This window comes from Plecotus auritus (assembly GCF_963455305.1).
Source record: "Plecotus auritus genome assembly, chromosome: 9".
Lineage (NCBI taxonomy): Eukaryota > Metazoa > Chordata > Mammalia > Chiroptera > Vespertilionidae > Plecotus > Plecotus auritus.
The window spans coordinates 137433789-137448698 of NC_137783.1; the positions used below are offsets into that span (position 1 = coordinate 137433789).

The 14910-nt window shown below is 49.1% G+C and overlaps 1 protein-coding gene across 1 annotated transcript in view; it reads right to left on the bottom strand.

Moving 5' to 3' along the window:
* The window catches only part of PTPRJ (protein tyrosine phosphatase receptor type J), a 139965-nt gene extending 126261 nt beyond the window's left edge, over window positions 1–13704 (bottom strand). Inside the window, exon 1 of the mRNA XM_080642001.1 lies at window positions 13317–13704. Within this exon, the coding sequence (XP_080498127.1) occupies window positions 13317–13577 (261 nt within the window). The 5' untranslated portion in view covers window positions 13578–13704. The remainder of the gene's footprint in view (window positions 1–13316) is intronic.
* Between the last annotated feature and the right edge of the window lie 1206 nt (window positions 13705–14910).

The following is a 14910-nucleotide window of genomic DNA, read 5'->3' on the forward strand; positions in this document are numbered from 1 at the left end:
TCTCGGGCTTTTTGTTCTCCCAGGTGACATGAGGAGTTTGAAAAAATTACAATAAAACCACAGTGCCGGGACTGGTGCATGCCCCTGGCCAGGAGTGAGGGCCCCCCCACCCCAGGCAGCTGTACCCCAAGCATTACTGGACAGGGTTAGGGTGGATTCGATGACTAGCTCATAGAGTCCTATTCCTGGAAAAGCTCATCAAAGCAAGAGCCCTGTGCCATCACTGACAGTTGAAACAATAATACGGACAGCAGCTGGCATTAGGAAGCTCTTTCCATATGCCAGGCACCATGCCAGGCTTCCCCTACATTTCCTCAATGAATCTCAACTGTGATCTTCTGACGTGTTTATTTATCCCCATTTGGCACATGAGAAAATTCAGGTTTCAAAGCTACAAAGTTGCTGTGGGTCACAAAGCAGTAGAAGCGAGATCACGGAGGAGCCACAGCCCTGGCTCTGGCCAAGTCCCTTCACCCCTCTGTGCCTCTTCCCTAACAAGAACCCAGCACAGCAATGTGTGACAGCCCAGCAAACGTCCCGGGATACTGGCTGGAATTTGGGCAAAAGAATAGACAACAGCCCTAGCCGTTTTTGCTCAGTGGATAGAGCATCGTCCTGTGGACTGAAGGGTCCCAGGCTCGATTTCGGTAAAAGGCACATGCCCGGGTTGCAGGCTCGATCCCCAGTAGGAAGCATGCAGGAGGCAGCCGATCAATGATTCTCTTTGATGTTTCTATCTCTCTTCTCCCTTCCTCTCTGAAATCAATAAAAATATATTTTAAACGAGAATAGACAACAGTATGTCCTGGCCAGGTCTGACCCACTCTGAGCTGGGAGTCCTTTTCTGGCTTCACAAAGGCGTGTATTCCTGAAAAGTCCTGTCAACAGGGAGCTCTCAGGAAGCCACCGCTCCTGCCCCTGGTGGGCAGCAGCATCCTTTAAGGGGGGTTCTGGGTTTCCTCTCCTGCCTCATTCCTGCTGGTCTCCCCACCCCTGGCTCTGAAGGCATTATCTCTAGGTTTCTGCCATGGAGCCTCTCAACTCTCTAAAAGCTGAAAACGCTCCAGGGAGCTGGTGGGAGGGGGAACTTGGCAGTGAATCTCTTTGTAATGGGATCTCCCTCTGCCTGGTCTATCCCTTGTGTGGAACTTGGCACATTTGGCCTCAGGGTTCCTAATGAACACCGAGCCTTCCCTCAACTTCACATCCCCAGCAGCAGAGCTTAGCACCACACATATCACATTAACACCGGCTTCCTTTCCCACCCGGGCAGGCTGGGGAAACTGGCAGCTCTTCCACTCCGTGGAGGAGGAAACCCAGGCTGAGAACGCAGCGAGAATGTGGCCCAGGAGTCCACTGGGTGCGGAGACTCCCAGCTCAGAGCTCACTCGGCACAGCATCCCTAACAAGTGCTCCCCGAACAAGGAGGGAGTTGGAAGTGAATCTTCTTTGAGACCTAGCCACCTAGATACTTGTCACCTCTGTCCATGCTCTTGTTTAGACGGCCACTCTCACTGCGAGGAAGTCAATTACACGATCACATGGAAATGGAAGGACAGCAAGCAGTCCCACACAAAGACACCGGAGCACAGGCATCTACACTGTTACTTCAAAACAGGAGATGCCTAACCGGATGGTTCTCAACCAGGCTGCTTTCCCTCGGGGCACATTGGGCAATATCTGGAGACATTCTCGGTTGTCACAGGTAAGGGGTGAGGGGTGCCTCTGACATGTAGCAAGCAAAGGCCAGGGAGGCCGCCTAACTCCCTACAGTGTACAGGGCAGCCCTCAAACACAACCAATTATCAGGCCCCAGTGTCAGTCGTGCTGAGGTTGAGAAACCCTGGTCTAAAGGAAGAGAAACTATCCCACCTGCCCCAACCACACTGTCAGACAGCTGCAAAGCCAAAATGACAGACTCCAGGGGGAAACAGAGGCTGAGGGTTCTGTGTGTGACGCCGTGATAGGAGAGAGGCAGAGGGTCTGAGTCTTACCCCACACCCAATTCATTGTTTCTTTTCTTTATAATGTTTACTGATGTTTAATATGTGCTGAATAGTTCTTTGTGATCCATACTGATTTTATGTACTTCCTCTAACAACCTTAGAACCGAGTCACATGATCACATGATCAACCTTCTCATGATGAGAAAACAGAGGCACAGAGAGGTTTAACAACATGGTCAAGGTCATACCAGGAATTCCTGCCCAGGAATCTGGCTCTAGGGCCCGAGCTTTTCACCACTGCATTCAACTGCCTCTCGGCCCCATGAACAAGCTCCAAATGAGACAGTCAATGAAGGTGACTTCATGTCTGATGTCCACTCTCTTAGGGACAGACTTCCAGTAGCCAGATACAATGAAGCCAACTTGGAGGTTAGTGTTGATTTTAGAGAAGCCCGGGTCCGGGCTATGAAAATAATTTCACATCAGGTCTGAACTATAATGAGAATATAGGATCAGAGAATAAAGGGAAAGGTGGTCTCGGGTGGAGTGGTTTGCAGGATGAGATGAACTCGAGGAACGGGGGCAGGCATGAGGTCACATGATGGGCATGTGGTGATGAGGCCAAGCTCCACGTAGCAGGGTCAGGACAGTGATTTAAAAGAGATGAGCGAGGCTGGACAATGCTAGATCTCAAAGCTGTGGTTAGTGCTTGTTTAGTAATTCCTGCCTCAAGTAAGGGCTGGAGGACTGGGATGGCCTCCCCAGCAGGGAGAAAGGCAAGCAGGACTATTATTCTCCTTCAGAGAAGGTTGGCTTGGGCAATGTGCCCTCTGTCGAGACCTCCTGTTCTAGCTTAATTAGCATTATTTTCTTTTAGAGATAGCTATGATTCAAAGTGAGTATAGGACAACAAATTCAGATATGCTTCTACCAGAGCTCCCACCCCTACGTCCCCTAGTTTCTCTTCACACAATAGGATTTGGTGGCCACTTCAGACAACCCCTTCCTAAGGAACCTCTCCAGAAGTTGTTCCTTCCTGCACCAGCAGCTGCATAATGATTTTCAGCTATAGGGGGCAGTGACGATGCATAGCTGGACTTTATACTGGTTTCCATTGTCTCTACAAACAGAGCCCACCTCCACCCTCAACCCTGCACCTTCCACCACTCCATTCCCTATAAATAGTAGGCCCTACCCCAAGCATGTCAAACTCACAGCCGGCGGGCCACATGCCTTGTTTGTGGCCCATTGGCTGCAAGTTTGACATGCTTGCGTTTGGCTCAGTGGATAGAGCATCAGCCTGCGAGGTGAAGAGTCCTGGGTTAAATTCCAGTCAAGGGCACATACCTCAGTTGCAGGCTCCTCCCCGGCCCTTGTTGGGGCACGTACAGGAGGCAACCAATCGATGTGTTTCTCTGTCTTTCCCTCTCTCTTCAACTCTCTTTAAAAACCAATGGAAAAACACCCTCGGTTGAAGATTTAAAAAAAAAAAAAAAAAAAGTAGCTGCCAGGGTTTTTTTGGCAATGACTGAACCCATGACAAGAAATTTTTGTCATATGGAATTCAGTACACCATACACACATACGTATACAGAATTGAAACAAGTTTCATGACACAATACTTACCCCTCCTACTTGCAATAAACTCTGCCATTTTCTATTCTATCACTTCTTACTGTTGATCACCACTCATTAAACTAATTTTTATGACCTACGGTTTCAAATATACTGCTCTACAGCATGCAAATCTGTGATCTGGTTTTTCAAACTTCTTTAAAAGCACATTTTCTGAAACATATTGGGTGGAACTATGCATGATAGTCAAAGTACCAAAAACAGTAATTTCATATGGTTCAAACTAATGATTATGTATGAATCAAACTAGAGGACTCAACTGCCCAAATTTGTCGCTTACATGCTAATTCGACATTTGAGCAATGTTCAAAACTGGGCTACACTACAAAGGTACATTATTATTGTGCAAAATACAGATGACACCTGAACTGGACAAGTCACTTAGAGCCAGTCTGAGCCACACCTTCAGGAGGAATAATAACAACAACCTCACAGGGATGCTGTGAGGATGGAATGAATGCATACATTTGAAGGCCTATAAACTATAAGGTAAAAATAATTTTTTAAGATTTTTTGAAGTAGTAAATTATGCCAGTCTCCCAGCAAAATAAGATAATGAAACAACAGCCAACGTCTTTGGAAGGTTTGTTTCATGGTAAGATCTTGTTATGCAGATTGATTTAATCCTCAAGGACCCTATGAGGTAGGTATTCTTGTCCCCATTTTCCAGATGCGAACAAACGAGGCTCCAAGCATTAGAAGAGTTGGCCCAAGGTCACACCACTAGCAAGTAGCCTCCAACGCCGGTGCACCCAGCACTGGGCTGCAATGTCCCTCTGTACCTGCAACCACCCCACAGGAGCAGGTCCCAGGGGTCTACCCATGGGGTCCACTCTTAGTAAGGAAGGAAGAACCCCCAGAACACAAGGACAGGAAAATGAGATGGCCCCTGAGCCAGCAGCAGGAAATATACGATCACCTTGCTGCCATGGAAACAGGTGGCAGTCAGCACAGACTCCCTGGGCCTCCCATCTCACTCCCATCTCCCGCAATTAGAACCAAGGTTTGTGTCTCTAAACTTGCAGTTGTTGGCATAAATACTCCTCTTAGCCCTACACAAAATGTACCCAGAGACTCTTAGGAGGTGGCCACAGCCAAGCCGGCCAGGTCGCAAGTTAAAGAAAAGTGCTTAAGCCAACGCAAGAAGGACCCTGTTTTTGTTTTGTAAAGGACGTGGTCAGTCCTTTGGGGCTAGAACCACAATGGCCACTCCAGTCATATCTCGTGGCCATTTATTAATTCAATTCTATTCACTTGTCAAGTGAGAAATAACTTAAATTGTGCTATCAGGAAGCCTATATTGCTCCCCATTACATTATTTTAATACATACTTACATGTGTATGTATGTACACAATCCACTGTGGATTTAATCTCTTTGTAGCATAATTTTAACAACTCATAAGTATGGCCTTTTGCCCTAACGTTAAAATGTAACTTGAGTAAATGGAATATTTTGTAAGTTGTTCATATACTTCTATATCCATTTACAAGGATCTTTAACATAATGTCATCTTACTTATCTAACTGTCCTGTGTGAGAGGAAATCCTATATATATATATATATATATATATATATATATATATGTATATATATATATATATATATATATATATATATATATATATATATCTTATTGAATTTTTTACAGAGAGGAAGGGAGAGGGATAGAGAGTTAGAAACGTCCATGAGAAAGAAACATCCATCAGCTGCCTCCTGCACACCCCCTAATGGGGATGTGCCCGCAACCAAGGTACATGCCCTTGACCGGAATCGAACTTGGGACCTTTCAGTCTGCAGGCCAATGCTCTATCCACTGAGCCAAACCGGTCAGGGCAGGAAATGCTTTTTTTTTTTTTTTAATCCTCACCTGAAGACATACTTAGTGATTTTAGAAAGAGGGGAAGGAAGGGAAGGAAGGAAAAAGGGAAGGAGGGAAACCGGAAGGGAGGGAGAGAGAAACATGGGTTGGTTTCCTTCCCATAGGTGCCCTGACCGGAAATCGAACCCACAACCTTTCAGTGTGTGGGACGATGTTCCAACCAACTGAGCCACATTAGAGATGTGAACAGCAAGGATCGGAAAAGTTAAGGCACCAGTCCGAGGTCACACAGCTAGTTGGGTGGTAGAGCCAGGATTTCAACCAGGCTGCTTGGCTCCAAGTTCTATACTTACTTCACCACCCAGGGATCTGTGTTCCTAAGAAACAAGGACTGTATCTAAAATAGCTGGAAATATATATATTTGTACAACAAAGGAAGTCAAAACATTAACTTCCTTAATTCCAAAGATCTTGTGCAAATTGATAACAAAAGGTAATCTTATTTTTTTATTTTTTAGTGAACAGGAGTTAATTTAAAAAGCGGTGGGGGGAGGAAGATATGCAAATGGCCCAAAATGAAGGGGAGAAGTGCACAACTTGAAATTATAAATATAATTTTTTTAAAAAAGAAAAAATACATAAATAAAAGTAACAGAAAACAATTTTTCACCTCAAAATTTAACAATCCTCAATTCACCTAATGGTATGGAGAAACACTGTCCAAACCTATGGGGGCAGGTACAAACTGAGACAATATTTCTGGAGAACAAGTTTACAACAGTATCAAATTTTTAAATTCAGTCCTAACCGTTTTGGCTCAGTGGATAGAGCGTCGGCCTGTGGACTGAAAGGTCCCAGGTTCGATTTCGGTCAAGGGCATGTACCTTGGTTGCGGGCACATCCCCAGTAGGAGCTGTGCAAGAGGCAGCTGATCGATGTTTCTCTCTCATCGATGTTTCTAACTCTCTATCCCTCTCCCTTCCTCTCTGTAAAAAATCAATAAAATATATTTTTTTAAAAAATTTAAATTCATATACCCTCTAATCCAGCAACCCTAAAATTAAAAACTTACCCTATGAGTATCCTCGTGAAGGTTATATGAAAGATGCACCAAAGACATTCCCTGAAGTATGAAGTGTAAGGGGAGGGGGGAGAGACTAAAAATAACTGAAGTGTCCACTGACAGAGGACGGTCAACTACATTATGGTTCATTCACACCACAATATTAGGCAGTCATTTTTTTAAATGAGTTAAAGCTATTAATCATATTTCACATGAAATATGAAATCATCTCTAAGATAACTAAGTAAATTAAAAGCCTAAGTATGTTTTTAGAAAGATGAACATAGATATTTGTCTACATCACATAGAAACATTTTTCTCCCTAGAAGGAAAGCAAGGATCCCAATGGGGTTATCTTTAAAGAGGATGAATACTTTTCTGTTACACAATTTTAGATTGCACAATTTTTAACCTGGACTCCATGGGCTATTTTAAAGTTTTTATGCCCCTGGCTGGATAACTCAGTTGGTTAGAGCATTGTCCCGATATATCAAGGTTGCAGGTTTGATCCCTGGTCAGGGCACATACAAGAAGCTATTCATTAACGCATAAATAAGTAGAACAACAAATTAATGTCTCTCTCTTTCCCTTCCCCTCTCTAAAACCAATAAATACAATTATTTTTTTAAAGATTCTATGAAATCCCTGAAATCGGATACAAAATTATAAATTTTCATTTCTTTGGGGGAGAGAATTCTTCCCCTTGTACACACTCTAAGGGTCTCGTCCCTCCCCTCCCCCTCCCCAGAAAGAGTAAGAATCACTGTGTTATGGACTCCAAATCGGTGCTAAGTTTTCACTCATTCACTTACTCAGAAGCCATGAAACAACAATGGGCCGGGACCCGGCACCAGCACCCAGAAAAACACCACCCCATGCCTGCCCCGCAGAAGGAGATAGTTTGTGGCATAAAAACGACATTGTCTGCTCAAGCCTCAGAAATGGCAGCCGGGTACAGCTTCCCTCAAACAGGAAGAAGGAAAAGTGGAACTGAAAATTATTTGCATGTTTAAAATTAGACCTTCTGTGGGAGCTGACACTAGCTTGCTTTCAAAATGCCCCCCATCTGCTGCCTCATTGCCACCCCTCACCCAGGCATTTACATGCCATGGAAATTCTGAGACAATGGGAAGACTGCAGCTTCACTAATAAGGAAGTAATAACAAATTTCCTACAGCTCCCATCCTCTGAGGGGTCACCAGAAACGCCAATGGAAAGCCAGCCATGCGAGGTCGGGACAAAAATTGCTATGCACGCCCCTTGTCTGAGGTAGCCGCCACTCCAGGGATCTCCACAGAGACTCACCACTCCTCTGACAAATCCTGTGCCAGCCCTTTCTCTGCAGGGACAAGAACATCACACGCCCGGCCTATCTCACAAGTGTGGCCGGTTAGCAGGGGTAACGGGAGGAACGTCTCAGCCCCACGGCCTGCAAGGCGGGAAGCTTTTCTTGCTCAGCTCACGGCCTCCACTCGGTGCCTGTATTTTCCAAACTTCAACAATGTATCACCTGTACTGTTTGCCAGAACCACACCATCCTTATATAATTATTCCACAATATTTTTCCGTAGCTCACCTTTTTATTCTATCTAAATAAACGTATTTACTGTGACACTACAGAGAGCCTCACTCTACCTATAAAACCATGGGCTCAATAGGCAACTTACAATTTTTTATACTAATACTCCCCCCAAAAAAATAAATAATTCTTAACATTTAAAAGAATGTTTTGGGACTGAGCTAAGTTGATCTTGCACAGCCCCCCAGGGAACACGCTGTGGAAATGCTTGGTAAGAATTTCTTCTATAAACTAATGATCTGAAGCTCCACTTCTTCTCCCCCAAATAACAGCAGCAGCCACAACTAGCAATTGAATGGTGCCTGAGATTTTACATAGCAGTTCCTCTTCTATCTTCTTTGATCCTCTCAGCCGCGCAGGGGAGCAGGAAGTGTTAGTCCCATTTTCCAGATAAGGAAATGAGGAGTCACAGAGGTTAAGTGACGCCCAAGTTTAAGTAGCAGAGCACAGACTTGAACCCAGGTATTCCCATGCCAGACCCCATTCTGTTTCCACTCGCCTCAAAGACTCAGGCTCCCAAAGAACCATGAGCAAGAAAGAGGGTCCCTGGGGTGTCAGTGTTACAAATGGAGCAGATGCTCCGGGGTTTAGGATGCAGAAAACCCAAAATGACTCCCAGCCCCTTCAGGGTCCAGGCCCCACAAGCCTGCCCTTCACCACGGAAGTCTCCTCTCTTGGTGGCACGCTCTTGGTTTAAGACCTTCTCTTAAACACATGACTTCTCCGAGCACGGGACAGTAACCTGGGGCCATGGAGACATGGGGCTGGGCTCTGACACCTATTACTTATGAGTCTTTGGTAACTTCTGAACCTGTTTTCTCAAATAAAATGGGAACCTGACAACACCCAATTCTTACTATTTCTGAAATGACCAAATGAGGTAATGCATTAAAGCCCTTAGCCCAGTGCCTGCCACGTGTAATGGTACCTATTAATTACAATATCACCAACAGCATTATGTTAGAAGGGAAATGCACAGAAAATTGCCTCTTACACTGCACTCAAAATAATTCCCTTGGCGGAGCAGTGAATGAACTAAGAAGTAATTGCTGATGATGTGCTGGCTAAACCCAGGCCTACAGTCACTCAGCAACTCTGCCGAGGCCTCAACCCCAAGCAAAAATTACTTTTAGGAGCTAAATAACCTCTTTGCTGACCAAAATTGCTCACTCGGGAGCCAGGATTCATTCTCCCTGCCTAGGAAGGCTTGGGCATTCCACAGTTCTCTTTATCATGGGGCTGAACTTGAAGTCAGCTCAAAGTCATAGTCTAACCATAAACCAATTTGCTCTGTTTTCTTAAACTGTCTGCAAACAGAACATAACCATTTGGTTTTTCCGTTGTTGTTCTGAAGCAAAACAGAAATATTTAAAGTCACCCATATGAGAATTTAACAAGCAATATCAAGAGGAGTCAAAATATTTTTCATGCTGTGGATGAAGCAGGTAGGTAAGCAGGCTCAAGGATTAGCTAGAGTAGATAATAAATACAGTTATTATTCCCTAGTAATCAAGAAAGCAAAGAAAAAGCAAACCCACAACACTGTATAAACCAACAAAACAGCTGTCAGTCACCAGCTTTTTTTTTTTTTTTTTTTTTTTTCAAAGCAGCCCACTATCAAGATGATCTTATAAAGAATCTGTCAGGACCACATTTCTGAAGAGAAGGAGGCGGGGGGTGGGAGGGGGGTCACTTTGTCACACTGCCAATAACATACACATAAACCAAAATTAGTGTGCAAAAATGCTGGGAGAATGGGTGGAGTCAGACACTGCAACCAGCGAAGTCCTCATGCTGGTATCATCTCCGACCATCCTTCCTGTCTAGGAGAAGGGGAATGAGACACCAGGGTCAAAAATTGCTTTCCCAGCCCTAGCCGGTTTGGCTCAGTGGATAGAGCGTCAGCCTGCGGACTGAAGGGTCCCAGGTTCGATTCCGGTCAAGGGCATGTACCTTGGTTGCGGGCACATCCCCGGTGGGGGTAGGAGGCAGCTGATCGATGTTTCTCTCTCATCGATGTTTCTAACTCTCTATCCCTCTCCCTTCCTCCCTGTAAAAAATCAATAAAATATATTTTTTTTAAAAAATTGCTTTCCCAGACCTACTAAGCACTGAGGCCTCCAGCATCTCAGCCTTCCAGCTTGCATATCCATCCTCATTCATGTTCCAATAGAACTGTGTCTTTTCCATAACTTGTCCATTTTCTTAACCTGCCTATAGTCAATTACATTCTAACACACACACACACACACACTATCCAAACCACACGAAATCAATCCAGCATTAGGGAGGTAGTCAGATACCTTCACCCACACTTCCTAAATGCACAGGCTTCAGAAATCTCAACTATGACTTCCAACTTCAAACACGATTTGATGTTGAACAATTCAGTTTAAATTCACAGTTTCAGGAATATGTACAACGAGGAAGGACAGTACATATAGTTAAAAGTAAGAGTAAAGTGAGCCCTAACTGGTTTAGCTCAGTGGATAGAGCGTCGGCCTGCGGACTGAAGGGTCCCAGGTTCGATTCTGGTCAAGGGCATGTACCTTGGTTGCGGGCACATACCCAGTTGGGGGTGTGCAGGAGGCAGCTGATCGATGTTTCTCTCTCACCGATGTTTCTAACTCTCTATCCCTCTCCCTTCCTCTCTGTAAAAAATCAATAAAATATATATTTTTTTTAAAAAAAAGTAAGAGCAAAGTGAGAATACGGCGCATGCACGCACTCAAAGCATCATGAAAATACGAGGCACAGGCAGGCAACACAGGTTCCAGTCTCAACATCTCTACAGTCTTGCCAGGTGACCTCAGCCTGATCACTGTCTTCTCTGGGCCTCAATATCCTCATCTAAAAGAAATAAGGGGTTGCCCTGGCCGGGTGGCTCAGTTGGTTGGAGCGTCATCCCGTACACCAAAAAGCTTGTGGGTTTGAATCCCAGTCAGGGTACATACCTAGGTTGTGGGTTTGATCTTTGTTTGGGGAGAGTATGGGAGGTAGCCAATTGATGTTTCTCTTTCACATCGATGGCTCTCTCTCTCTCTCTCTCTCTCTCTCTCTCTCTCTCTCACCAATCGATGTTTCTCTTTCACATCGATGGCTCTCTTTCTCTATCTCTCTCTCTCTTTCTTCCTATCTCTCTAGGATTAAAAAATAAAATACGGGGTTTGAGCTACCTTGAAAGTCGGGTTCAGCTCAAAAATGCACTGATTGCCGAAACCGGTTTGGCTCAGTGGATAGAGCGTCGGCCTGCGGACTGAAGGGTCCCGGGTTCGATTCCAGTCAAGGGCATGTACCTTGGTTGCGGGCACATACCCAGTGGGGGGTGTGCAGGAGGCAGCTGATCGATGTTTCTCCCTCATCGATGTTTCTAGCTCTCTATCCCTCTCCCTTCCTCTCTGTAAAATATCAATAAAATATATTTTTTTAAAAAAATGCACTGATTCCCTGAAATATCCAATTTCAAAATGAACTGCCAACTGTGGATCTTGGAGATGCTTTTTCCAAGAGCCTTTTAGACTTCCTATTTTATAACATATCCAAAAATGAGAAACAGAGTCCTCTTGCGTTTCTACAGAACAAATTAAAGCGGAAGGAACTATCTGAATAGGGGACAAGTGTGGAGCGGCAGGCAACATGCTACTGAAATACAAGGAAGGATTGGGCAAGAAATAAATTTACCCAAGAAATGTTTTTGCTGGTTCAAAGCATAGCTAACAGCCACCACGACTGAAGCAAAAATATTATTAATACAATATGCATGTACCAAATTAAACTAAAATAAGTGAAAATCGAATATTTCTTTAGTATAAACTTTGGCCCATGATATCTTCATTTATGAGGCCTTTTTTTCTTTTTTTTTTTTTTTTTAATCTCATAGATTGCTCTCCACAAGCTTCCTTACAGGAACAGGAAGATGATCACACACTCTCCCTTCATGATAATCCCATCTGGACACGGTTTGATGTCTTCAAAGCTCTTTCAGACATCGGCCAGGGGAAGCCCCAAACAATCTCTGGGGCAGGTGGTGGTACCCCCATCCCACAATGCTGTTAGCTAGGATGCAGGGGACTGGAAATGGAGAGCAAGTCCAGCCAAAGCCTGGCCCTGGAGCTCCTTCTAACACCTGATCCACATTCCCTGCAGGAGGTCCCACTGCCTCCCAGGCCTCAGGAGAGCCTGTTCGGGGGCCTGCTGGGGACAAATGAGAGTGGACATCAGCACCCAGAGCTCCGTCTCCGCCGGCCTGCTGGGCTGCGCTACTCCCCAAGGCGGATGCTTTGCTCTCAGACAATCCTGTGTTTGTGCGGGAGAAGTTTTCCCTGAACCCAGGTTCCATCCCAAGTCAATAACTCACTTCCCAGGTTTCACACATCAGCCCCTTGGAGCTCCTGTCTGTGTAAAACAAGCAAGATTTTCATGAGCAAAATGCGCAGGAGGGTATCACCAGGGCCCTTTCCACTGCGGCTCCTCGGCTCCTGGAAGGCTGTGAGGAGCCGGGCCGGGGCTGGCGCCCTGCTCTTTCACTTCTCCCTGCAGTTCCCTCTGTGAGGGGGGCGTCTCCAGCTGCCCGCCGCCCCCGGTGGAAACACCACCAAGGGGAAGCGGAGCTTTCCGATCGCTCACCGCAAGGCCGGGCGCAGCACCGGCTGAAAAGCGAAGCTGGACAGTGTGGGGAGAGCCGGTGCCCGCCAGGCACGAAGGAAGCCCCCAGGGGAGCAAGCGGCTTCCCCGAGAAGAGGGCTGTCCGCGGGAGGGACCCCCGCGTACGGCCCCCTGGCCCCAGGGTGGGAACTCTCCCAGGAAGCGGTGCCCTCGACCCGGAGGCCCCGCGCCTCGTCCCCGGCCCGCCGGCCTGGCCCGGTCTGGCCCCCGCCTGTCGCCGCTGCCCTTCGGCCCGGCCCCTCGGGCCCTGCAGGCCGGGTTGGCCCGCTCCGCGCCCGGCGCCCTCGGCACACACGCCCCCTCCAGCCGCCTCGGGCGGGACCAGCTGCGGGAAGGGCGGGCCAGAGACAGCCTGGAGCCCGCGGGGGCGTCCTCGGGGAGGCTCCGCGCACCCCGGGACCTGGAGCCCGCCGCCCGCCCTTTGGTGCCAGGCAGCCGGGTAACGGGCTCGGTGGCCGGCAAGGCCGGCGGGTGCCCGCGAGCCCTTCAGGAGGAGGGCTCCAGGACTCGGGCCCTCGAACCCCCAACCCCGCAGGCGGGCACCGCAGGCAGGTGCCGGGGATGCCAGTCTGCCCCTCCCTCCCCCGCCCGGGCCCCGGCCGCTCACCTGGCCCAGGCGACACAGCAGCAGCAGCGGCGGCAGCGCCCAGCGCAGCCCGGGCGAGCGCCGAGGGGGCCGCGCCTCCCGCGCCGCCGGCTTCATGCCCCGCGCGCCCTGGAACGTGCCCGGGCCGCGCGAGTCGGGCCCCGCCGTGCGCCCGAGCCGGGGCGCTCCGATCGCCGCTTCCAGCCACCGCCTCCGCCTCCGCCTCCTCCAGCCGGTCCGCCTAGTCCCCGCTCCGCCCGCCCCGGGCTTCCCCCGGGACATGGCAGCGGCCGCAGCCACAAGGCTGGGCCCGACGAGGCGGTCACGGGAGGGACGCGTCCCTGGGCGCGCAGGAGATTCTCGGGGCGGAGCGAGCGGCGCCCACCCCCCGTGCGCGGCGACGGGACCCCGGCTCCCGCGGCTCCGGCGGCTCCCGCTGCCTCCTCTGCGTGTCATGCGGCTTGGGCTGCAGGGAGCCGCGGCGAGCGCTCCCGCCCTCCGCTCCCCTCCCCCTCTGAATATTCATCGCTTCCTCCCGCCCGCCCGCCCGCCCGCCCAGCGCTGCCGAGTCCCGCGGCCCCTCCGCGGCAGCCCCCGCCCCCGCCCAGCCGGTCGGGTGGTGGGGAGGGGGCAGCAGCGCGCCCCGCGCACGCCCCGGCGGCTCCCCTCCCGTGGGCAGAGGAAGCGCCCCCGCCTCGCCGCCTCGCCGCCTCGCCGCCTGGCCTTCCCACATTCCGGGGACCGGGACCGGGAGGTGGCTCCGCTGCTCGCGCCGCGAGCCCGCACTCAGCCTCGGTCCCGCTCTGAGGCCCCGGGTCTGGGTCACCAGATGCTGACTGCAATCCCGGCTGAGGGCAAGCCAAGCCTGCGTTTACAGCAACCGGGCGAAGGCCGGATTGGCTTGGCGGGTGGGCGGGCTTGGCTTTCTTGAACCCCTGAATTGTAGAAGAGGGTGCTGTGTGCTATGTTCTCCACAGCCCCATCCCCGGGCCAGAGAGGCAGAGAGCCGGCCTTGGACCGGGTTAGAAGGCATTAGGCCCCCTCGGGTAGCAACACAAAGTCGGGCCAACGACTGCCTGAGTGCTTGGGCCCTGCCCAAGCCAAGATCAAAGAGGCAAATTCCTCCCTCGGGTTTGAGTCTCTCCAATGTCCTTAGGTGAGTAAGGACCTTGCAAAGGTGTCTGAGGTTGAACCCTAAGACGTGCAGGGGACTCATAGGGAATGCAATTGTAATTAAACTGATCCGTCCAGGGAGTGTACATAAGAGCTGGTCACCCCCCCCCCCCTCCTCTGCTCTGGGCCCTCACGGCCGTTTTAGATAGCCAGGGAGAGAAACTGAGGGCGTAAAGGGGGAGGTGACCAGAGGTGTCACTTCCTCTGGGAGCTCTCTCCATAAGCAGCACACTTTTACCCACAACACTTGACCCACTCCTGGCCTGTGTCCCCAATAGGATATTTGGTTAGAGACTCGCTGGCTGCCCTTGCTACCTCTGTTGGTCTCTTTGAATGGACGCTCCAATGGCTTCAAATGGGAACCCCTTTTTGTTTGAGCCACCCTTCCCAAAGGAGGACCTCCAGCTCCTTGAGCTGGACCCTACTAAATCAAACTTCACAG